The 25,673-nt window shown below is 34.9% G+C and overlaps 3 protein-coding genes across 4 annotated transcripts in view; 2 read left to right on the forward strand and 1 right to left on the reverse strand.

Annotated features, from left to right (window-relative positions):
- Nucleotides 1-197: 197 nt before the first annotated feature.
- On the forward strand, nucleotides 198-11,996 carry LOC306876140 (dipeptidyl peptidase 4-like). Its single transcript, XM_079427108.1, has 26 exons — nucleotides 198-555; nucleotides 703-787; nucleotides 1,461-1,553; nucleotides 1,652-1,746; nucleotides 1,884-1,958; nucleotides 2,041-2,093; nucleotides 2,545-2,617; nucleotides 2,761-2,881; nucleotides 2,965-3,119; nucleotides 3,323-3,420; nucleotides 3,568-3,697; nucleotides 5,296-5,334; nucleotides 5,446-5,544; nucleotides 5,995-6,065; nucleotides 6,152-6,205; nucleotides 6,874-7,001; nucleotides 7,113-7,163; nucleotides 7,293-7,394; nucleotides 7,481-7,550; nucleotides 8,351-8,545; nucleotides 8,853-8,907; nucleotides 10,150-10,249; nucleotides 10,327-10,385; nucleotides 10,463-10,535; nucleotides 10,666-10,739; nucleotides 11,219-11,996. Exons 1-26 carry the CDS (start codon nucleotides 553-555, stop codon nucleotides 11,318-11,320), a joined length of 2,253 nt encoding a protein of 750 aa, XP_079283234.1. The 5' UTR covers nucleotides 198-552; the 3' UTR covers nucleotides 11,321-11,996.
- Nucleotides 11,997-13,423: 1,427 nt separating this feature from the next.
- On the forward strand, nucleotides 13,424-15,110 carry LOC306876089 (glucagon-2-like). Of its 2 annotated transcripts, none has more exons than XM_079427006.1 (4): nucleotides 13,424-13,503; nucleotides 13,597-13,702; nucleotides 13,968-14,123; nucleotides 14,909-15,110. In XM_079427006.1, exons 2-4 carry the CDS (start codon nucleotides 13,602-13,604, stop codon nucleotides 15,024-15,026), a joined length of 375 nt encoding a protein of 124 aa, XP_079283132.1. In that variant the 5' UTR covers nucleotides 13,424-13,503; nucleotides 13,597-13,601; the 3' UTR covers nucleotides 15,027-15,110. The 2 variants fall into 2 exon arrangements, with proteins under 2 accessions (XP_079283132.1, XP_079283133.1); XM_079427007.1 differs by having other exon boundaries at nucleotides 13,438-13,503; nucleotides 13,577-13,702.
- A 7,226-nt stretch (nucleotides 15,111-22,336) lies between these two features.
- The window catches only part of LOC306875728 (sodium-driven chloride bicarbonate exchanger-like), a gene marked incomplete at both ends in the record, with an annotated part of 65,062 nt that continues 61,725 nt past the window's right edge, over nucleotides 22,337-25,673 (reverse strand). Inside the window, 3 exons of the mRNA XM_079426437.1 lie at nucleotides 22,337-22,349; nucleotides 23,833-23,925; nucleotides 24,373-24,437. Coding sequence (XP_079282563.1) covers nucleotides 22,337-22,349; nucleotides 23,833-23,925; nucleotides 24,373-24,437 — 171 coding nt within the window. The remainder of the gene's footprint in view (nucleotides 22,350-23,832; nucleotides 23,926-24,372; nucleotides 24,438-25,673) is intronic.

The following is a 25,673-nucleotide window of genomic DNA, read 5'->3' on the forward strand; positions in this document are numbered from 1 at the left end:
ATAAATTTCATGCCAGCTCAAGATCACGCTACTATTAATAACTATCAAATATGAAAATGTTTGTATTATTTTATAAAAATGCACTGAAGCATTGTCACTGGTGGTCTTAGACTTTTGGACCCCACTGGCATTTAATGAGATAAACTCAAGATTATTGTCACTGAAATTAAAGTAATTTGATCTCCTACACTCAAAGCAGACCGGTTGTGCTGAGAGTCACAGCTGCTGTACTTCAATAGAACAGAGTTATATGCGCTCACGGAGGGAAGCACATGCTAAACGCACTCCGATGGAAAGTTGCGAGGAATGCTGATTCTAGGGAAGTTGTGCCACCCTTCTTCACTCCAGACTCAATGATGCATCGGAGGAAGTACATTTTTAACCTGGAAAATTGCAATCGGACGGAATAAAGCGCAGCTGTCTGTCTAACTCTTGCATTAACGCGGACAAAGGTGTCTCACGATCTGCTTAAGGACAGCTGGAGGTCAGAAATATTCAGCGTCAGTGGATTCCTAGAGATTGGATGCGCGTTTTAGACGCTCCTGCGCAATTATGGTCAGTAACTACTTGTTGTTTTCCTGAGGATTGTTGCGTTTTGCACACACTAAAAAGTTACTTGGGCAATTTCTATGATACCTTGAGCAATTAAAAGCTATTTTAATGGTGATTTGTGACGCGCAGTGTGTGTCTCCTCACCTGTAGGGCTGTAACAAGGTGTGCGTGGCGCTGGTCGGGGCGGTTGTCGTCATCACGCTCATCGTTATTCCCACGGCAATTTACGTAAACAGTGAGTAGCATCTTCTTCTTCATCTCACCTGAAATTGCAATCATTTGTAAGGAATCGCTTGAAAGCATATGTATAGTGTCTGTACCTAGTAGCTTAAGCAAAACTTTCTATTAGACTTATTTCTTGGCATTACTGTCCACTGTTTAATAAGAAATATAAGTGTCCTTAACATCAATTTTCTAAAAACTTAACAAACTGAACACACTTAAATATTTTTTTTGTGATGTCTAAATCTATAATATAGTGGAAAGAAATGTTGAAAAATCAAAGCAAATCATCTCAAAACTTTAAAGTTAGTCAGAATGCAGAAACTGGTCCTGAAGAGGTAACCATAGCAACTGCTGCTCCATCGCTGTCTGTTTAGGAAGATAAATAAACAAAACGTAAAACTTTTTACTTGTCACGTATATATAGTGTATGTATCCGTATTAATATCACATATTGTGATAAAATAGTCTAAAAAAGAGAGAGTTAACCCATTAGCGCCCCCATGTGAACACCAAAGAAACTGTTGTTCTTCACCAAAAAATATATTTTACAATTTTATGTAGGCTATTTTTAAAAATTGAAAGAATAATATATATAAATATGTTAAATAAAAATAGATAGAAACTAAATAAAATAAAATGTGCATTGTTGAAGACTTTAACTGTTTTCTTCACTGTGTTTTCAGGAGATGAGTCTGCATTAAAGAGAACTTATTCTTTTAATGATTTTTACAATGATACCATCAGGTACAAATCATACAGTATCCACTGGATATCAGGTACGACACCTTAAGGCACTTCACATGCTCCCTGTTTTTTTCTTAATGACCTCTAAATCATCCTGACACATATCCTCTACTGTCTTACTTTCCACCAGACAATGAATACCTCCACAAAACCAGCGAAGGCCATATTTACTTGCACAATGCTGAATCGAAGCAAAGCTCGATTTACCTGAGCAACTCAACATTTGTAGGTTGCATATTAGGGACTCTTCGCAAAACCTTTGTTCTTCATAATTTCTCATTAAATAGTCTGATGTTCCTCGTTTCTTATTCATGTTTAACATTCATGCAAGTTCCACTCATTTACTGTGAATTGATTTTCAGGGCCAAGTGGATGCCACAGATTACATATTGTCAGCAGACAAAAAGTTTGTCGTCTTTGAGAGCAATTACTCAAAGGTAACTTGACTGCAGTAAAACTAAACACGCTGCATAAGTGACTCATACTGAAGTTTCTAATATGTTTGAAATGCATCAACAGCTATGGCGACACTCCTACACTGCTTCCTACCATATGTACAACATGGAGTCTCGGTGAGTAAAGATGTCACTGTAATACGTCTATCAAAATACAGGGTTCCCATGTGCACGGAAAACTTATATCATTCTGAAATCGTGACTTCCAGACCTGGGAACTCCTAAAAATGTTTCAGTGTATTTCAGACTAATTCACATAGATATTGTTCACTCTCAGAAAAAAAGTTACTGGTGCAGTACATTTTCAAAAGGTACGTTATTTACCCCATAAATGGTGCATATTAGTACCTTAAAGCTACATATAATACCCAAAATGTATGTATTAGTACCTAAATTGTACATATTAGCACCTTTTGAAAGGGCCCGAGCTCCCCAGTAACAGCTTTTGTACCTTTTTTTATTTTCTGAGAACGTTCAGTGTGATTGAGTATAACAGTTTGAATATATTAATTCCAACAATTGATAGTGATGCTCACTTTAATGTGTCTTTGTTTTCTGTTGGATTTAGGGAATTTCTCTCCAAGGTTCAGATTCCACCTGTTACACAGTTCTTAGTGTGGGCACCAGTAGGAAATAAACTGGTGAGTTACAAACAGTAACACAAAAAAAAAAAAAAAAAAATTATATATATACATATGTGCAAGATTTAGCCATACAGATTTTTTCATATGCAGACCCAGGTTGATGGCCTTATTTTGTGTTAATGACCATGCATCATTTGCAGGCTTACGTCTGGGATTATAATATTTACCTCAAAAAGAACGCCACTGCTGAGGCCGTACAAGTCACTCATAATGGAAAAGTTAACAAAATTCTTAATGGGGTTCCAGACTGGGTTTATGAAGGTAAAGTCATAGAATAAATTCAAACACACAGACATTCATTCATACCTGCTTATGTGCCATCTGCTGCCTCTCTTGCTCGACAGAGGAAGTTTTTGCATCCAACGAAGCCATCTGGTGGTCTCCGCAGGGGAAATATCTGGCTTATCTACAAATCAATGACACTGGAGTTCACAACATCGAATACTCGTTGTATGGAAATGACCAGTATCCCACCACAGTAATTGTCCCCTACCCAAAAGTAAGCAAATATCCGTGATTTTACAATTTAATTTAGTTTATTTAGATTTTATAACATACAAAAGCATATTTATTATTTTGTTTAAAATCCATAATTTAGCAAAAAAAAAATCAGGGAAATGACAGCTTGATCTCTGCTGTTCTCATTTTACAATTTCATTCAAAATATAATTTTGCTACTAAACTGTTGTACTGCTTACAAAGGCAGGCAGTGTTATTCCCAGAGCAAGGCTGTTTGTGATTGATGTGGAAAATCCATCCAGACAATTAGAAGTGGCGGTACCGAAATCTGTCGGCATAGGGTGTGTCCCTCTTATGTTTCTAGTTTCACATGTTCACACAAAGCCTTACGTCTCTGAAACATAAGCTTTCACAGTATTAGAGTTCAGATTAATGTTATTTTGCTCTTATATTGTAATATATTATATCTTATATTGCTCTTTTCCCAGCGATCACTATCTGAGAACAGTCACCTGGGTCACAGATGAACGACTGGCTGTTCAGTGGCTTCCACGTCGACAGGACAGCGTCCTTCTGCAGATTTATGAATATGATGGCACCAACTGGAAAGAAACCTCGGTGAGAATCAATAATTACATAGACTTAGGCAGTGGTTCTTTCGTTATTTTGGTTTGGCCAATCAACAATTCAGAATACAATCATCTTGTTTGATGTTTCTTTCTATTGTTGCAAACTTTGGCACATAGGGTTCTTACTGTACTTATCGTAAAAGAGATAGTTCACCCAAAAATTTAAATTCTATTATCATTTACTTACCCTCAAGTTGTTCCAAGCAGTATAAGTTTCTTCTGCGGGTCAGAAAAGAAGATATTCTGAAGAATGTTGGTAACAAGACAGTTGTTGGTAGCCACTGAGCTTCCATAGTATTTTTTTTCCCCATACTATGGAAGTTAATGACTACCAGCAACTGTTTGGTTACAACATGAGTAAAGGACAACATTTTAATTTTGGGGGGAACAATCCCTTTAATAAAACAAAGTAATTTAATATATTTCTTAAATAATTACTATAAAAGCATTTTTTTATCAGATTTGTTACTGTCTGTTAAATACTGAAAACAGACATTTATAGAAAACAAAACAGTAAAACTGCATTTTGTTATATAATAAATAATAAAATAATAATAATAATATTAAAAGCCAAACAATTACACTCTTTTGAAGTTTCTTTTTTTTTTTTTTTTGGTTTTCAAGGACAGAGATCTCTTTTAAATATACTAAATAAAAAAAAAACAGTACAAATACTGTAAAGTGCAGTTATGCAATGACTGTTGCAACCGAAAGCATAGGAACATTAACAAAGCCCAAGAATTTTCAGTGCAATTCTTTTTCAAAGATGCTTTAACAGAAAGAAAAAAAACTTTCTAAAATTATTTCTTAAATTATCTTATTATGCATTCTCTTGGTTTGGGGGCGGTCTTGAAAACATCAAAAAAAATAAATCAATTTTAATTATATTAGGGTTCAACGCTAAGGATTTTTTCTACATAACCTACTGTGTTTATGAGGATAAGACCCAGGATGGGTATTCTGTAATCATTTTCTATCTGTTCAAACACGAGAAGTCACAAAAGAGAGTCACGCCTTAAAAACACGCGAATATGATAAACTTTCATGATGCCGTAGTACTAGCCCAAACTGACAGTGTCAATTCCCTCATCTATCCCAAGAGACTTTCCTGTGGCCCTGGGCCATTGGCAGTCCCTATTGTCAAGCCCGGTTTCATTTATTGTCTTTCAATAATTCAAGCACTTTTCAAGTACCTCTACATGTCTGTATCCAAGGGTTTTCCAGTGCTTAAATTTCAAAAAGCTGAGTACTTCAAGTACTTCAAGCACCTTGTACAAACCCTGCAATAGGGAAAAGCAAAGGTGACTGTGACTGTCAAGGCTGTTTTGTCTAACAAAAGGACAAAAATAAGTGTAATAAAATAGTCCATATGCGTAAAATAGACAATATGTGCACTATCATCTTCCAAGTCTCAGCAGAACTGCTGAAATGACTCACAAACTTCTTGCATGTATCATCAGCTCACTAGGTTTACATACTGTATGCAGACATATCATTGCCTCCAAAAACCACTGCCCTAATATGATCTCAGTTCAGTTTCATCAATTTAAATGTGTGATTTAATTTTTAGTTCATTTTTTTTAACAGAAATTTGAGCAAAAGAGCAAAACTGGATGGGTTGGACGGGTGAGTACATGCAGTAATCACATAAAATCTTTAAATTATCTTAATTTTTGCAAAAAAAAAAAGATGCTGCTTTGAAACTTTAAATTTCGTGGTCTGTGTTTCCCCTCACAGTACTTTCCTGCAGCTCCTTACTTTGCTGCAAATAACATGAGTTTTTACAAAGTTATGAGCAATGACCACGGTTATAAACATCTCCACTATGTGGAAGCCGTAAGTAACGTAGTGTTATGTTGTATTTTATTGTAATGTCATTTGTGCCGTTATATTCAAACACCTGCTAAGCTGTAGCTTCAAATCATGTTGTTGTAAAAACCTTTAAAAACAGACCTACAATAGACCTTATATATATATATGATTGTTGTGATTCATCTCAGAGCTGGTTGATTTGGTGCATGACTTTGAACTCTTTATTACAAAAGATTTTGAAATCCCAAAGGATAATATGAATGGGATAAATACATCCATAACAAATGTCACTGAAACAGTAGGCAATCACTGTTGAGATCTATCGTGCAAACCTCAGATATATCATTACACATGTATTACAGGCTATAATGTGTTATATCCTTTGGCTAATAACCATTAAACGGCAAACACAAAGAAACAGTGTGGTACTAGCTTATCAAGTTATTGGTCTGTCAACTGTTGTTTTCTTTGTAGGGAAAAGCAACACCCATCACCTCAGGCAAATGGGAAGTGATATACATCTCAAAAGTAACCAAAGATTCCATGTGCGTATGAAAAAGTAGAACAGTCTTGTTTTCTTCTCATGTGCCATTGTCAACCTTTCCACATCTAAAATATTTTCTTTCCACAGATATTACGTGAGTAATGAACACATGGGAAGACCTGGACAGAGAAACCTTTACAAGTAAAAATAGCCTTTTGCATCAGCTTGTATTAGGATTGTATTTTAATATTTTTAGGTTTTCAATTTTAAATAGTCATTTCTTTTGCAACTGTATCACAACACTCTGCATTGGGAAACAAGAACCAATTATTCACAACCAGTTCTATTTTTGGAACCGAATAGGAAAAAATGTAGGAAACAGATTATTTTAATGACGGTCAAATTCTATATAGAATAGTTTAGCATAAAATATCATTATTTATTTACCCTCATCTTGTTTCGAACCTCTGTGCTGTTATTTTTTCAGTGGAACACAAAAGCAGAATTTTTAATGAAGTTATTATTTATATATATATAAATTAATAAATAAAAGCACATTATAAAAATAGTCCATACTGTAAAGGTTCTTCAAATTTTGTGTACCGAGGAAAAAACATCAAATGCTATTTTCTGTCTACACTGAACGCAAGTGATGAATCAATTCTCAGATGTAATAAATCAAAGACTATTTTACAGTTTCTACATAGATGTGGCACAAACAACAAATAAATCAATCAATGATTAAATACAAAGTTTAGCTTTTGTAGAGAGTGCATTAAAGCAAAAACAAACATTTTTTTTCCGAATTTTCACTTCCATACTTGTTACAGTGAAATCTTTTTATAAAAACATTTTTCTCTTGTTCTTAGGATTTCTATAAGCAAGAGTGGACATTCTACCCCCGAGTGCCTGACCTGTTCGCTGTACCAGGACAGGTGTCAGTATAACTCGGCTTACTTCAGCCTGAACGCCTCTTTCTTCCGAATGGACTGCTATGGTTAGTGAACACACTTTCACTCATGACAAACACTTGAATGATACCTCGGATGATCTGAGGTGACTGAGAGAGGAAAGTGTGTGCTCAATCTAATAAACACTGATTTTGCAGGACCAGGACTTCCTCTGTTTACACTGATGGACAACAGAGGGCCTGCTAAAGGTGTGCTAGTATCCGTTTAATCCATCCACTTTACAACATCAGCTATGTAAATTAAGGAATAGTTCATAAAATCACATTTCTATCTTCATTTACTAACTTTGCTGTTTTTCGGGGGGGGTTTTGTATTAGAGATTCAAGTCCTTGAGGACAATAAGAAACTGGAAAAAATTCTGACTACTGAGCTTCTGATGCCAACCATCAAACGTGCCACAATGAAGATCGCAGGATTCAGTATGTGCAACATTAAATATTCTTGGCAAACAGGAGTTAGGTAGCATATTTATCGAAAGCCTTTCATGTTGTTTATGTTTCTCCAGACCTCTGGTATCAGATGATGTTCCCACCAAATTTTGACTCCTCCAAAAAGTACCCTCTTTTCATTCAAGTGTGAGTTACAGTTTTTTTTGTTTTGTTTGTTTAATTTAATTTTCTTTCATTTAATCACAGCTTATACATTTTGAGTTTGGAAAGATTTTTAATGTTTTTGAAAGTAGTCTCATCTGCTCACCAAGGCTGCATTTATATGATCAAAAATACAATAAAAACAGTATTATCTGGAAATATTACAAATAACTGTTTACTGTTTAAATATATTTTAAATGTAATTTATTCCTGTGATCAAAGCTGAATTTTCAGTGTTTTTCAGGGTCACGGTTCTGCTTTATATTTTTGTGGAAACCATGATATAATTTTTTAGGATCTTCAGATGAATAGAAAGTTCAAAAGAACAGCATTTATTTAAAATAGATTTATTTTTTTTGTACCAATGTAAAAGTTTGTCACTTTTGCTGTCAATTTAATGAATCCTTGCTAAAATAAAAGTATAGATTTATTAAAATAAAATAAAAAAAATGACTGTCCCCAAACTTTTGAATGGTAGTGTATATAATAAATTTAAACATTTTTTATAAAAACAAATTACTTTTTTTTTTAAAACGTTCGAATGTCATGCAGTCTCTCAATTAAAATGAACCCATTCGAGCTGAATGCATAATAATTTTAGAAATCTTAGAAAAATGCATTTTAAAATCAGTTTAGATGAAGTATAGCATCATATATAGCATCTATTTTTTGTCAACTACCCAAACCGCATTTCAAAGAAAATAGTCTTCTCCATTACAAAAATATATTTTTCGACATGAATATATTACATAGATTTGTGTTATTTCCACACTTCCCCATCACAGATATGGTGGTCCAGCCAGCCAGAACACGGACTATGTGTTTCGCCTGGAGTGGGCCACGTACCTGTGCAGCACAGAGAAGGTCATCATCGCCAGCTTTGACGGCAGGGGAAGCGGTTACCAGGGTGATGAGATAATGCACGCCATCTACGGCCGGCTGGGAACGTATGAGGTGGAAGATCAAATCTCGGCCGTGAGGTGAGGCGGAGGAACGATGTGCACACGCTCACGCTGCCGTCATTTAGCCTGATGTAACACTCACAGATGCACAAGAGATACAAGGCAGACGTTGAGTCCTGTCGGCCTCCAACAAGAGAGAATGAGCTTGTCATGAAGCATGTGTCAGTAAGAGATTGATAGAGGTCAAACGCTGGCAGAGTTGACTGAAAGCAAAGCGGCCATGAGATTTTCATGAAAATTGACAAACTAGCATCTATAAAAGTAATAATTTTGTTTTGGAATATCTTAGTAATTGTGTTTCCTGTGAACTTGTGTTTAATTTCAGAAAATTCATTGAAATGGGTTTCATTGACAAAGACAGAATTGGCATGTGGGGTTGGGTAAGTGCTGTTCTTTCGTTAAAAAATGTGTTCATGGCTATAGATCCGCACAACAGGTTTTATTATGTTGGTTTGGTTGGATTTTAAACTTCAAATCCAAGATTTCAAGCTACACTCCAGTTTGAAAGAATTAGGATTTATTTTTTTGCATAAGTTTTTGCAATAAGTCATCTATGCTCACAAAGCTGCATTTATTTGATACAGTAAATACAACATAATGAAATGTGAGTACAATATAAAATAACTTTTTCTATTTTAATATATGTTCTAATGTAATTTATTCCTGTGATGCGTAGCTGTATTTTCAGCATCATTACTCCAGTCTTCAGTGTCACACGATCTTTCAAAATTCATTTTAATATGCTGATTTGCTGCTCAATTATTATTATTGATGATTAATAACAGTTCTCATTATTATCATTGTTGAAACATTTTTTTCTGCATAATATTTTTGTGGAAACCGTGATTCATTTTTTTTTCGGATTATTTGATGGATAGAAAGTTCATAAGAACTGCATTTATTTGAAAAATAAATCTTTTGTAACATTTATAAATGACTTTGCTCTCACTTTTGATCAATTCATTGCATTCTTGAATAAATAAAGTCTCAATTTCTTTAAAACAAAAAAGTCAAAATTTTTGAACGGAAGTGTATCGTGGTTTCTGCCAAAAATATAAAGCACTGTTTTCAGCATTGATAATGAGAAATGTTTCTTGAGCAGTAAATCAGTATATTATAATGATTTCTGAAGATCATGTGACACTCAAGATTGGAGTAATGATGCTGAAAATACAGCTTTGATCACAGGAATAAATTATATTTTACAATATATTCGGATAGAAAATAGTTATTTTTAAATTTTAATATTTCACAATATTACTGTTTTTACAGGTTTTTTTTTTTTTTTTTACTGAATCAAATAAATGCAGCCTTGGTGAGCAGAAGACATTTATAAAAATAAAAAATAAAAAAGCTTAATTATTTCAAACTTTTGACCAGTAGTAGTGTACAGAAAGTATTTTAACAAAACATTTATATCTTCCAATAAATATTTTAGCAAGCTTTAAATGTCAAAACTCTTTAAAGCAGATTTAAACTTTCAGTAAGTATCTATCAAAAGTTTTTCTTGATGAACTTCTCTTTTCTAATTAAGGTAAAATAACAAATCACTAAAAGATCTATGATGTGCCTGATGACTGAAAACCTTCACACTAATCATGAAACGTTTGTCTTGCTCACAGTCGTATGGTGGTTATGTGACATCCATGGTTCTGGGATCAGGAAGTGGACTGTTCAAATGTGGTATTGCCGTGGCTCCTGTTGCTAAGTGGGACTATTATGGTATGGATTTCAAAATGTTTTCTGATTTATGACATAGATTAACCACAGATTTAACTCACACACTGCGTTCCCCACAGATGCTGTATATACAGAGAGATACATGCATCGCCCTGAGGAAAACACTGAAAGTTATAAAGTAAGTTCACCTGTAAGAAAACATGAAATTATGAACAGTTATCAATACAGTGCTTCATATATTTGGTTGATTTGCAGAATTCAACAGTGACCGACAGGGCAAAAAATTTCAAGTCAGTGCAATACATGCTGGTGCACGGCACTGCAGACGGTAAGCAATGTAAAGTTTATAGATGTGCATCTATAATCTGATAAACTAAATCTGATGCAAAACCTAGTGTCTTGACTACATATGCAGCATTTAAAGATGTTTTCTTGCCGTTTTGACTTAAATACTCTAGACAACGTCCACTTCCAACAAGCTGCCCAAATTTCCAAAGCCCTGGTGGACAATCAAATTGATTTTGAAGCAATGGTGAGTACTGATGAATGGATGAAGGTGATAAAAAAAATTTTATTAAAGGAATAGTTCATCCAAAATTGAAATTTTACACACCTCTGGCCATCCAAAATGTAGATGAGTTCAGAGAAATGAAGCATTACATCACTTGTCCACCAATGATCCTCTGCAGTGAATGGGTGCCGTCAGAATGAGAGTTTCTTACAAACACGCAGCTTTTCGCCTCACAAGATGTTAACTGATGGACTGGAGTGGTGTGGTTTACTTGTGGATTATTGTGATGTTTTTACCAGCTATTTGGACTCTCATTCTGACGGCACCCATTCACTGCAGAGCATCCATTGGTGAGCAAGTGATGCAATGCTACATTTCTCCAAATCTGTTCGGATGATGGCCTGAGGGTCAATAAATTTTCATTTTTGGGTGAACTATTCCTTTAAGCTCTGAAATATCTTGTTTTCTTCAAAATACTCTAAATGTGTAATGTTTTTCAGTGGTACACAGATAAGGATCATGGACTGTCTGGTAAAGCACGTTACCACCTCTACGCACACTTGAACCATTTCCTGCAGAACTGCTTTGCGGAGAAAAAATAAATGGACATGTTAATGCATTATGAAGACAAATGTTCCTTTTACATTGACACAAACACTGTTAATGACAGATGCTTTACATGTTAGTCTGTATTTTAAGGACATGTTGATGGGAACAAACTCTTATGTCAGAGCCATGACATTTACAGTTTTTTAATATGTGAAATTTGTATTAGCTGTTGTTTTTCCTTATCAAATTGCTGTAATGATTACTCTAAAATGTGACCTGATATGAATGTAGTTTATATCACAGACGTCTGGCATGTTTTATAATGTTACATTTACAAATTGATTGTGGAATCTATAATGTTCTATGCAGTTGTGTTTATGCACTGATTTCAATGTGTGGTTTGAGCATGTCTGTAAAAAAACTGTTCAACTCAAACATTTGGGATTTGGTCTTTTGACTCATTCTTCATTTAAGGAAAAAAAAGAAAAATATTTCTGTATGTGAAACAATTTTACGTCTTAATTTCCATTTTATATTTTACATATTCTATAAGTTTGGACACACTGGACTGAATTTCGATACTTCTATCTCTGTGTCATTTAATAGTTTTGACAATTTCTTCCCACATATTTGACTGGTAGTGTATATGCAAATAATAGTATATGAACAGTGCCACCTGCTGGTTGAACTATTGAAATGTATGTCAAATGAAATTTGTCTGACAGTCCCAAGAGCACTTCTCTGAATTTGTACTAAATATCACCTAAAACCCACATTAATGAATTTCAGTCTAACAAAAATCAAGAAACATTAACAATATGAAATAATGTAGCCTACAGTCTGCCAATCACTAAAGCACAATCAGGACTATTAGTATCAGATTAAGTACTATTCAATTTCTAAATATTCCTGAATAATGACAGCTATCCACACCAACCGCTCAAATAGGAAACACAAGTTTCCCATATAATGCTCCACAATATTTCCATTTTTCCAGGTCTTTGTCCCTAAAACACAACTACTTTTCTGCACCACCAGTTAAGATTTAAAAAATAAGGACATGCGGTGGAAAAGCTTCAGTTGAGAAGCACAACTTATAAAGTAAAGTAAAGTAAAGTCGTGACGTATTGTCAAGTATGGTGACCCATACTCGAAATTGGTGCTCTGCGTTTAACCCATCCAAGTGCACACACACAGCAGTGAGTAGTGAACAAATGCACACACACACACACCGTGAGCACACACCCGGAGCAGTGGGCAGCCATGCTGCAGCGCCCGGGGAGCAATTGGGGGTTCGGTGCCTTGCTCAAGGGCACCTCAGTCGTGGTATTGAGGGTGGAGAGAGCGCTGGACATTCCCTCCCCCCACCTACAATTCCTGCCGGCCGGGGGCTCGAACTCGCAACCTTTCGATTACGAGTCCGACTCGCTAACCATTAGGCCACGACTTCCCCCATTTATTTATACATTGATTATAAACATTTATATAATCAATGTATAAATAAATGAACAAATAATAGCCCAGAAATGACAATGGAACAGAACTGACATCTATATAAAATACTTCTATATAAAAGTAAAATATTTAAATATTTGAAACATTTAAAAATACATATGCATATATTTCAAAGTTGTTTATAAAACAGATTATTGGAGAATGTTTAAGAAAATACTATTTCAGTCTTTCTACTTCAAAATTTCACAATTCAGTGCGTTATTTCTTTCAGAGTGAAAATTGCTTAAACCTTACTAGTCAACCTTACATTATAAATATTTTTTTCAATGTATTATAAAATGCCCTGTATTGCAAAATAAGACTTTAACTGATGTAAAAAAAAAAAAGAGAAAACGGCACAAAAAGAAAGCTTTACTGCCTGGAAATCTGACTGAATGCATCTCATCCTATGCAATTATTTGCGCTCCTGTTTTTAACAAGACAGAATCATGTTTGACTTCTCCCTTAAGTGACTTTTTGACTTGTTTGACCATTTCCCCATCTCTCTTTTTAAACAGGTTCAGAGTGCAAATACATTGATGCATTGAGATTAATGGATTGAGACTAATAAGTGTGTGTCTGTGTACGTGTGTGTGTTGATCACGCCACCTGGGCATCACTATATAAGACTCCGAACATCAGGCTGGGACCGTGAAATCGCACTGGGAGCCAGGAAGGAGAAACCAGTGAGGCAACATCAAAATCTTTGACTATTTCTCCGTGACGACCCAACACAATCCAGGTGAGCCGGAGAACTTTTTGGCACTATACTATATATCTTTTGAGGTAGAATGCATTAATGGTTTACTTAGTAGCCGTATGGTCTGATCCTCAGGTAAGATGATGACAAGAATCTACGCTTTCATTGGACTTTTACTTCTTATTCTGATCCAGAGCAGCATGCAGATTCCCATACAAGAAAACATGGAGGAAAACTCCAGGTAAGAGTAACTAAATTCAGAATTAATTCGTTTTTAATGGCATCTACAGCTGGGATTTTTATTGTAGTAATACAAACACAATCTGGGACACGTTTAACCTCAAAAAGGAACTATACGTTGCTTAAAGAAAATTATGCATATTTTTAAGGTTTTATTTCTTCTGTAAAAGTAATGTCACTAATAAATTTAATTAAATGCATTTTTTTTCTTTTGATTTTGGGGTTGGCATATATCTGAGAATGACATGTTTGATATTGACTTTCAGCCTTATGTCTGAGGATGCACTATTTAATGACCCAAGAGAAGTAAACAACATGAAGAGACATTCAGAAGGCACATTCTCAAACGATTACAGCAAATACCTGGAGACCAGGCGAGCACAAGACTTCGTTCAGTGGTTAATGAACTCCAAGAGAAGCGAGTAAGTTTTAGTTCTGTAAGGTCTTGCAAAATATTTAAGAATAGGTAAAAAAAAAAAAAAAAAAAAAGGCATCTGGCAAATGTGTGTAGACTTTAACTATTGTATAATTTTACATAACATTCACTAGTTGGAAATTTTAGCAATTCCCATGATACAGCATTAGAATTTTTTTATGTTTTTGATCTTTTGAAATCTATTCTGCTCACCAAGGCTTATCTGTATCAATTTATTTAATACAATAAAAACAGTAATATTGTGAAATATTAATTACACTGTAAACAGTGATGTTGACTTCACTTTGAACTTAAGTTAACTTATCACTTTTTACAGTGTAGAATTTAAAATAAGTGTTTAAATATATGTTCAAATGTAATTTATTTCTGTGATCAAAGCTGTATTTTCAGCATCATTACTCCAGTCTTCAGTGTCACATGATCCTTCAGAAATCATTCTAATATACTGATTTGCTGCTCAAGAAACATGGATATTATAGTCAGTGTTGAAAACAGTCGTGCTGCTTCATACTTTTGTGGAAACCCTGATACATTTGTGAATAGAAAGTTTGAATAAACAGCATTTATTTGCATTAGAAATCTTTTGAAACATTATAAATGTCTTTACTGTCAATTTTGAACAATTTAATGCTTCCTTGGTGAATAAAAATACATATTTGTTTACTTTTGAACGGTACTGTAAATAGATACAGTTTATTGCTGGTGTCCTTTTTAAGTCTGACAGGAAGAATATCACCCTTTCCATAAATAATAATGATTTTTTTTCTCCAGAGTCCTCACACGACGGCACGCAGATGGCACATTCACCAGTGACGTCAGCTCTTACCTGCAGGACCAGGCAGCAAAAGAGTTTGTGTCCTGGCTAAAAACAGGGAGAGGACGACGCTAGTGAGGATTCACGACAACGAGATAAAAACTAGCCTGTGATATTCGACACTGTTTTATAATGCCTAGTGCTGTCAGTTTCACTGAATCATGCAAATAAATCTTTCTTCAAATGAAGTACTTGGTGTTTTGGTTTCTGAGCAAAAAATACGATCCGGACAGTATCAGTTGAGGATTGTGCAAACTACATTGTGTTTTCAACTATTGGTATAATAACTGAAATAAGACATTTGAAAACTAAAACTGTCCATTTATATTAATAATCTTGAATATTGCTTGGCCTGTGTTGTTCATAGTAATACAATCCAATATTTGTTGCCAAGGACAATTTCTCAAAAAATATAAACTATATGATAAACTATTTTGCTACTGTGTAGGATTAACAATGCAAAAAAAAACAAAAAACACACATATTGAAAAGCACTATTGCGGAGAGTTTAACAAGATAATCTTAAATTACAAGAATTTGGCATTAATACCTCTCTGTCCCTTTGAGAAACAGACTTCATGAGCAGTTAAATCGCTATTTGTCAAGTTGACATGCAAGCAAATCCTGCAAATTCATGTGGGAAAACAACTGCAATCAAACAGAATATCCATGTGTCAAATGGCTTCAATCATTCTGTCAGTATATGCAAGTCAAGCTTGAACTCCACTCAAGTACCTTTTCATGTGATCGTCCCCATAATCTCCGAGGAGAACAAACTAAACTGGCCTGATATGTCACTTCTGCTTACCTCACCGTATCTAACATGACACTGACAGAAGACGGAGTCACCAAAGCCTTGTGGAAATGTGTCAATTATCCAGCACTGTCAGGCACCCTGGGACCGCACGTCTCCGGTCCTTCAACAAGAAGAAAACGGCACCGGTGCCAGAGATGCAGTCCGCCCTGGGAGCAGGTCTCTCTCTGAGCTGTCAGCTGATGCTACAAACCATCTGTTCACCAAAAGAAAAATCAAGCCAGTACACTCACTCGTTTTAATAGAGGAGAACCTATATAAATATACTTAATAGGCATGTAACACTAGTTGTTTGTCAAGACAAACTCTTGCCTGGGAGTTTAAAAACTCTGATGTACTCGGAGCTACATTTATGGTGCCATTTTTGTCAATTTGGAGATTGACAGCCTCCTCATTCACTTTATATACATACACTGAAAAACATTTGGTGTAGAAAGAAGTTTGACTCAAATTCCACAATTAATTACAATGAAACTGCAAGTTGCGTAACTAAATTAAGAATTTTAAAGTAGAAAGACTGAAATAGTATATTTGAAATAGTATTTTTAGATTTGTTTCATTTACAACTTCGAAATGTTGTAATCATTTTTACACTACTTATAAGATTTAACAACTCTTAATGTTAAAAATGTAAATAAATATCTATTTATACAAAATAAAATACAATGAAATTGGGGTGATTGCAGGTAAAGTGTAATTTGTAGATACCTAGATGTTTTTATTTTATTTTACTTTTGTTAACTTTAATGTCCAGCTATAATATTTCAATTTGAATATGCTTCATATAAAGTGTTATTTGCATATTATATACCAGTAAACAATTTTAGATTTGAGATTTTTAGATTAAAGTGGGCCTGTTGGTCTGGTAAAGTGAGCCGTCCCTTATTTATCAAAAAATTTTCCGCATCTTAATTAAAAACACATGATTTATTACCACATATTATCAGACAAACTTATTTAACAACATATTTAAAAAAATCCAAAAATATATAACCTACAGGTTATGAGTAAAATGAAATTCCCAACAAATGAAAGATCATTATGTGTTGACTTGACATTAAATTTGATTAAATCTGAATATCAGAATTTTCAGATTTCAGAATATTAACAAATCAAACTCTACAATATGTTAAAAAATGTGACTATAACACAAGCAGCAACAAATAGTCTAAAAAATAAGAAGAACATTTACAATGGTAACCATATGTAAAAATGTTTTTCTGTGTATGTCCTCTACACACTTTAAATGAACTTTGTGTCCATATTTGAAAGCTTTATATTCTGCTTCTATATTTTGCTCCTCTCATCCATTCATTCCACAGACTGAACTGAATCCTTTCTATTCTCTCTTTCCTTTCTTCCATCTCTGACTTGAATTTCCTGACTACAGACTCATTTGTTTTCTATGTATAATAACTGAAGGTTAAAGGTCAGCCTACTTTACCTGAATCCCAACGGCCCACTATATCTAACACATTCAGCCAAAGTGGGCCAGCAATATTTAAACACCGTACAAGAAAACAAAAAATTTTTAAACAATTTTTTCTTTGCATTTTATTCCCAGCAGGAACTGTCCCAATAACAAGCTATTTGTTAATGCCTGTTACAGTAGCGTTACAGTACGGTATGATTCGGTACAGGTAATCGTACTGACTTTGCGCTCAGTCAAAACGATATGACCAGGAACAAATAATAGATTCATGAGACCACGAATGCCTGTTAAATATACACAAAACGAATTGATTCTCGTTTAATCACTACAGAGACATCAGAGCCAGCGGCTAGCCGAGCGTAAGGCTGCTGGAGGCGGATACATGAGCAATGAGCACCCGGTGATCGCCTGGAGCTCCGAAATCGGCATAGCACATTTACCAACTAGGCACTATATATTTATAAATAAACCGCAGATTTGAGTTTTAAACACCTACATTTTTGCCTAAAAAACTCTTAAAACTACATTTAATGACACAATAACAGTAATATTTAGAAAATTACGAGGGTTTTTGGGCAATGACGTTTCACAAGTCCACAAGAACGCATATTGAGAAACAGTTATTATCTGTGTGAAAATATAAAAGTATAAAATGTGTGTTTGCGCTGTAATAAGCAGAACACAGCAGAGCGGAACGTGTGAAGGAGAAGCTTTATCCCCTTGTATCATGCAAAAGTGACTATTCTGGTTCAACTTCTGCAGTGAGTTTAGCTCCACCCTTTTGGTACCCTTTGCTGTGCTAGGTACACCAACAAAAGGGTACCAAAAAAGTGGTACGGTATGGTTTGCTATTTTGATACCATTCACAACTTCTGACAATGGAAACGGACATAATTACCATACCATACTGAGTACCGAGTTAGTGAGCATCCTTATAATTTAGAAATGAAAATCTTATGTCAAAAGGATTTCTATCTTTCACTATGACACAATCCTTTTTGAGGTGTGGCCACATCCACCAGTGTCATACTGCATCAACCAAAGCTATTTTATCATTTAGAGAAAAACAGTGTGTGTCCCTTTAATTGAGAACCATTGTTATGCTCTGAAAGTGCAAACCCATATAATCAAACTTAAACGGCCTACTTTACCTGCAATCACCCTATATGCAGGTATGGTTAATTCAGCCTAATTAGGACCTTTTCCCAGTCATCTCCATGGCAAAAACAAAGTGTGCCAGTTTGCATTAATTCACCATGCTCAGTTGAGATTACCTTAAAACACTTTTAAGAGCTTGTATGTGTTTAGGTCTGTCATCAAAAAATGACAAGACGCTCAGCAATGGCTGCTTCATGAAGCTTCGAATTCAAAACCTTTTACGAATCTTTTGTTTCGAATCAGTTGTGCGTATCAAATTGGGCAAGTCCCGTGATTTCCGCAAACTCCGATGGTTACCACTAGGGGGGTTTGATCTCAAAGTGATCCCTTGAAACAGTGTCTACTTTAGTTTTAGCTGATCTCGGATCAGTTTTATGTGTGAATGGTTATAAAACTGAAGATAATCAATACTGATTCATGATCAGTTCTCAGAGCAGGAGGCCCAGTTTAATCACATGATGTGAAATCCTGCCAGATTTTTACTATTATAACAAACAATAAGAGGCCAGATGTTGTGGGTTAAGTTGGCGGAAAGTGGATAATTTAGCATTTGAAATACATTTTCAGCAACGCTGAAAAGGTCAACAGGAAACATTTGAACTTAATTAGATTTGCAGACACCTAAAAAATTGCACTTACTATTAAATATCTACTTATACTAGATTCTTATACTAGTTTTTTTTTTCTTCACACAAAACTACAAATAATATTAGTATTTGCTCACAAAAAAAACATTTATACTTGGGCCCCAAAAATGATTTGGGCATTAAACCTCAAATACGACTCTACGCTATTTCTCTGTCACTCTACATCCACAAGAGCATTTTTATTTACTGTTAAAATCACATTTATTCAGCAAACTGTATGTCAGACTGATATATGACTTTGACATACTGTGCATTTTTTCCTTGGTAATTACAGAAACAAGGTATGAGATATACTTCATCAAGGCATACATCCATATTCATAAGCCAGAGCTTTTTATTTCACTGTAGAAGAACTAGCAGGAACAAAATCTCCAGAAAAGTCTAATTACTTCCCTCACAGTTCATGAAATACAAGTGCAAATGAAGGTAACGCTTATGTCATAACCCAAAAAAAGCATACAGACAAAAGATCCCAAAGTCACACCATACAGACTTAAGAGGATATAGCGATAGTTCATTCAAGTTACTTAACAGAAACATCAAAACACAGTCAAAAGAACTAGACATTATTATTGTTACAATAATGCAATAGGACATTTTAATAAACTGTGAAAATATTAGCATGATAACAATCACTCTTGTCTTTCAAAATCAAACCATCTGTGTGTGAAGCCATTCAAAACAAATATACATAATAATAAAAGCAAAACATTTGAACCAATTTATGGTAACGATATTACAGTATGTATGATTTTAAAATTATTTCTCATCTATTTTGTTATAAATACACATAGCAATATTATAAATGGCAGAAGTTAAAGTTTTTAAATGGAAATTATTAATTGCATGATGACCTCAACATGAAAAACCTTCATTATTAGATGGACCCGCACTTCTAAAACACTATTGCTTTATTTTATGAAAAGGGAATGTAGTCTGGATCTACAGTATCTAGTGAATGCATTCATTTGCTTACAAGAGATAATACTGACAATCATTTTGATGGAACCGTTTACTGATGTGCGGCTGATATTACTTCAGATATCTCTCCACCACCGTTATTACCGTGAAAACTCATCCACACTTTAGCATCGTGAGTATCGACATACAGCCTTCAAAATAGAGGTATAAACTCTAATGGAAATAATATTTACACAAGCAGCATTCTTGGCAGACATTTTTGCAAAAAAAATATTAATAGCTTTTCTATGATTATTAACATTGCATAAATGCAAAGGTAGTCTTAAACAAAATACAGCAATTTTCTGATATTGATGATATTGCAGATATATCAAGAACTTACAATAGCCTATGTTTTTATGCTTTTTATTCAAGCGTCTTAAAGTAAATACACTGACTACATTAATACTGACCCTCAAGCAACCAGGTGTGAAGTGTCTTGCTTAAGGACACAATATGGCAATGGTATATCAGTAGTGAATATACTGAATATCATCAAAAAGCTGAAAAATATGATACAATTGGTTTATCTATATCACTCAGCCTTACAGTGAATCTGTAACTTTATATGAACAAAAAGTTTCTTCACCACCTCAAAACATGAATACAAAAACTTTGTAATTGGCTTTTAATTGCTCACCTACAGCAGATATTGTCTACACATTTAAAACTGTACCTCTAGGGACGTGAAAGTTGTGCAGTAATGCTATTTTTCAAAAATACAAAACATATAAAATACTTCAAAGAGCATTTAAAATAAAAGTTGAAAATAATTTCAAATTCTGCCACACTTTCTTCTCATCTCCCACACAACAATCTCCGCTTTATTTGCTGGTATTACTATATGTACAGGTTTTATATCTAGAAGCTAAAAAGCTTAGCATTGTGATATCATTTAAAAATATAGAAACACAAGACAAGATGGGGAGCTGTGGTGTCAAACAATTATTAGACTGTGCGTTTACTTTTAAACTAGCAATACTTTAAGGTCAAAAATGCTAGAAAAAAAGTCTCCATAAATTAATTTAATCTGTAACAATTTACAGAAAATTATAACATAAATGTGAAAGGTTTACTTTTCGGAGTAGGTTTAGAAGTTGAGTATATATACGGGTTAGTCTGAAGCAATTATAATGTGCATTATTTATACCTGTAGGAATGGTTCGCAAAAACAATAAAAAATTAATAAACATAAATATATTTATTTGATATATATATATATATATATATATATTATTTTTGTGAACTATTCCTTTAAAAACAATACATCTATTTGGATAGCTAGGTAAGTGTGTGTGTGCGTGTGTGTGTGTGTGTGTGTGTGTGTGTGTGTGTGTGTGTGTGTGTGTGTGTGTGAACACAGTGAGTCTTCTTCCCATCAATGCTCCTTGTGCACTTTCTTATTAGACAGGCTGCAAAATGACACAAAAAGGGAATTAGTTCAATTGTATTAACCTAAACTGCAAGCTCTTTAGTGCATAATGACTATATTGATCGACTGTTTATCAATTTAGCGAATCCCGTTTATTTTCTCCATAGGGCAACTGATTTTCAACAATACTACGTATATAATGGATTCGTATTTTAGCAAGTAACAGTTGTTAGAATGCCTTAATGATGGATTTATTTCTTACAAACACAGCTTTTCGCTTCATAAAACATTAACTGATGGACTGGAGTGGTGTGGATTATTGTGATGTTTTTATCAGCTGTTTGGACTCTCATTCTGACGGCACCCATTCACTGCAGAGGATCACTGGTGAGCAAGTGAAACAATGCTACATTTCTCCAAATCTAATCTAATCTAAACTAATCTACATCTTGGATGGCGTGAGGTTGAGTACATTTTTCAGTAAATTTTCATTTTTGGGTGAACTATCCCTTTAAGCATTCATGTCGAAAAGACTTTGTGCAGAATATTTCCTTCTGATTGCACTGAACACACGATGATCTCAATAATAATCCATGTTTAGCAGCTAGCAGACCGGACACACATTCACACATTACAAGCTCACAGCTGATTAAACATTTTTCCCGTCTGAGTAGTAAAAAAAAATAAAAAAAGAACGACAACAACAACAAAAGATGATCACATGCTGTCTATCTTTGTCTGACACTTACAGAGAGATGTGAATGATTTATTGTTTTCGACTGACTAACTGGATGGAAAAATTGGGCTGAATTCAAACATTCTTGGAGAGACACATAATGGTAAATGTCTGTTCCAGATGGATTACAATCAAATCTGTCAAATGCTGCCAATTTGGTCAAAATACTTGTTGCCATGCAGAGAAAGACATGATGAGATCGTAAAGTGACGTGGGATGTTGCTATGAGAACAGTCCAGTGCGCTTACCTTTCAGCATCTGCAAGCTTAGGAAAGGGGGCTAGTAAAAAAAAAAAAAAAGTAATTAAATCAAAATGTGTTAAATGCAGAATAAATTGATAAAAAAAATAAAATGATGTAACATGATGTTTAAACGTGTGTTTCCAAACAATGACCATTTAAAGGTGCATTTAAACAGTTTTTGAAAGCTAGTGTACAGAAAAGTACCTGTCAGTTACAGTTGTGTCCACAATCATTCTTAATACTTAAGTGAAGTAATAAAATAGTTTTAAAAACACCTACATTATTGATACATATTACTGATTTGACTTCACTAACAAAAAAAAAACTTGAACTTGACTCGGGCTGAATAATGTCACTATTGTGGGAAGTCGTGGCCTAATGGTTAGAGAGTCGGACTTGTAATCCAAAGGTTGCGGGTTCGAGTCTCGGGCCGGCAGGGATTGTAGGTGGGGGGAGTGAATTTCCAGCGCTCTCTCCACCCTCAATACCACGACTGAGGTGCCCTTGAGCAAGGCACCGAACCCCCAACTGCTCCCCGGGCGCCGCAGCATAAATGGCTGCCCACTGCTCCGGGTGTGTGTTCACGGTGTGTGTGTGTGTTCACTGCTGTGTGTGTGTGTTCACTGCTGTGTGTGTGTGTGTGTGTGTGTGTGTGTTCACTGCTGTGTGTGTGTGTGTGTTTGGATGGGTTAAATGCAGAGCACGAATTCCGAGTATGGGTCACCATACTTGGCAGTATGTCACTTCACTTTATTGTCTTCTGTAGAGCTGCTTTATGGATTTCGACCTGCAAAAGATTTTCTTTTTCCTGAAAAATGCTAGTTAATGTTATCGCATTGGACTATATGGGGTATATATTTGATAATACTTTTGGGGGATTTTTTTCACACGTGGTGTTTTCCAGGTCAAAAATGACCGGCCAACAAAAAACGTATTATAAATTTCTCATTGAGCTATATTATTACCAAATACTGGATTCAATCTTTTTATCAACTTGTTGATAAGGTTTCGTATTTGTTTTTGGAATTTTTGGAGCATAAGCCTCATTGATCTGAGCTCATGCACCTCAGTTTATGGGTGAGAAAAGCCTAAATTATCCACAAATAATATTTTTTTCACTCAGAAACTGAGGTGCAGATGAGCTCAGATCAATGAGGCCTATAATCAACCAATTCCAAGAATTCAAACAAAACCTTTACTAATTAAAATAAAACAAGTTGACAAAAAATGAATCCAAGATTTTCTGATTAATATAGCATAATGAGGGTTATTTTAAAATGGCCAGGAACTATAAATTAGGTAAGGATTTTCGGCACAGCACAAGGGTTAAATAAGTCTGACTTTTAAACTTCCGAATGTAACTCGTCTGCACCATTTACAACCAAGTGACATAAACATGAATGATTCTTCAAATTGTGTGGTTGGTTGCAGAGAGATTTTCTGGCACTTTAAGCATAAGCGGTGTGCTTATACCAAAAAATAAAAATAAATAAATAAATCATATGAAAATAAATCAGAACCTTTTTATGTTCAGATCAGTTTTGGAGTTCCAAGTACTTCCAAAGGAGCCTTTAGACATTTCATCAGTAATGTTGATAGTAGAAGGATCATCTCTGAAAATAACCAATAAAAACATCATTAAAATCAACAAAATATAACATTAATAATCTTGTGCATGCATGAAACCAATCAAAAAACATAATTTGATTAAAAATTGTAATGCAATGGCAAACGCTTGACAACTGCTTATTCCAATTATTAATAAATGTCAATATTTATCATTTGTGTCTTTTTTCAAAACATGTTACTTATTATAATTTTTCTACATTAATTCTACTTATTTAATTGTTCTAAATGTATATCAGGTCTCAAGTTATTTCATTCTACTAATTTTGTTCTTTCTAGTGTATATATGTACAGCATGTATGTATGTATGTTTATAAAAAATACAGAAACCATGGTAAAATCACTGTCAAGTATTGCCCTATTGTTTTAATAAACCAACAAAACCTAGCATCGCTTGCTATTGTGAGAATTAGCTAGGAAAATCTGGTCCATACTTGTAATGTCCCTCCAATGGCACTTGTACGATTCCTTCTTCCTCTGCCAAAATACTTTGCTCCTCCTGGCAGTAAACACAGGGAGAAAGAGCGAGAGAGAGTTTTATTCCCGTCCAGCCAAAGACAACTTCAGAGACCCTTTGAGATTAAATAACTTTGCTGAAGGACATTTTGGCAGATCGATTCATGTTCCATTTGTTTGGCATGAAATGAATACATTCAGAGACTGAGGTGGGTGAATCGGGGTCCCTCTATAAGAAACGTATCATGGCAATTTTAGCAAGAGTAAAACATGAGATTATGTGCCAGGGGGTCAGAAAGTCTCTGAATGCAGGAAAAACAAACTGCAAAACTGGAGCACAAATCAGATCTCCTCATTAAAGCAGGACCTCAAAAACTTGCTTTTACTTTCATTCAGCTTACAAAAATAAACTCATGTTGTATCATTCAATTATACGGACATTGTCTTCCAAATGCTAATTATTCAAGTTTTTAGGGGTCCGAACAGTGAAGTTTTTGTAGCAGCTTTTTATTTGTTCCCTGTTTTTCTTTTTAAAAACAGCTCTAACTTTGTCACTGTGTGGCAAGAAGTCACCAAATTTAGCATGAAGGTTATTTCAGTGGCAAACTTTAATAATCTCAATTATGTGATCAATTAGTGCTGCCTAGCAACCAGAGTACCAATATATTAAATATAATAATCGCTCATTGCTGCTGGTCGGTTTGAACAACAGATGTGAGATCTTTGTTTAAAACAAAAATCCTCTTCTCATGAACCAAATAACAGATTTCCACAAAACTGTGCGTGCACGCTATTTGGATATATAGGTAACTAAATGTGAAGGAATGGTCTCTCCTCACAGGCATCTTCCCCACAGCATTCAAGCAGGCTCGGGTAACCCCACTGCTCCAAAAACCTACATTAAACACTTCTCTTTTAGAAAACTACAGACCTGTCTCTCTCCTTCCTTTCGGAGGGAAAACACTCGAACGAGTTGTCTTCAACCAGCTCTCACTGTTTCTTTCACAGTACAACAAACTGGATGCTAAACAGTCTGGTTTCAGGAGTGGCCATTCAACAGAGACTGCGCTACTCTCAGTCACTGAAGCCCTGCGAATTGCAAAGGCCGATTCCAAATCATCAGTCCTCATTCTGCTGGATCTTTCTGCTGCTTTTGACACTGTCAATCATCAGATTCTCCTGTCTACCCTCTCATCACTGGGCATCACTGGGATTCCACTTCGCTGGTTTGAATCCTATCTCACCAGTAAGTCTTTCAGGGTGGCCTGGGGAGGGGAGG

This window comes from Barbus barbus (assembly GCF_936440315.1).
Source record: "Barbus barbus genome assembly, chromosome: 10".
Taxonomy (NCBI): domain Eukaryota; kingdom Metazoa; phylum Chordata; class Actinopteri; order Cypriniformes; family Cyprinidae; genus Barbus; species Barbus barbus.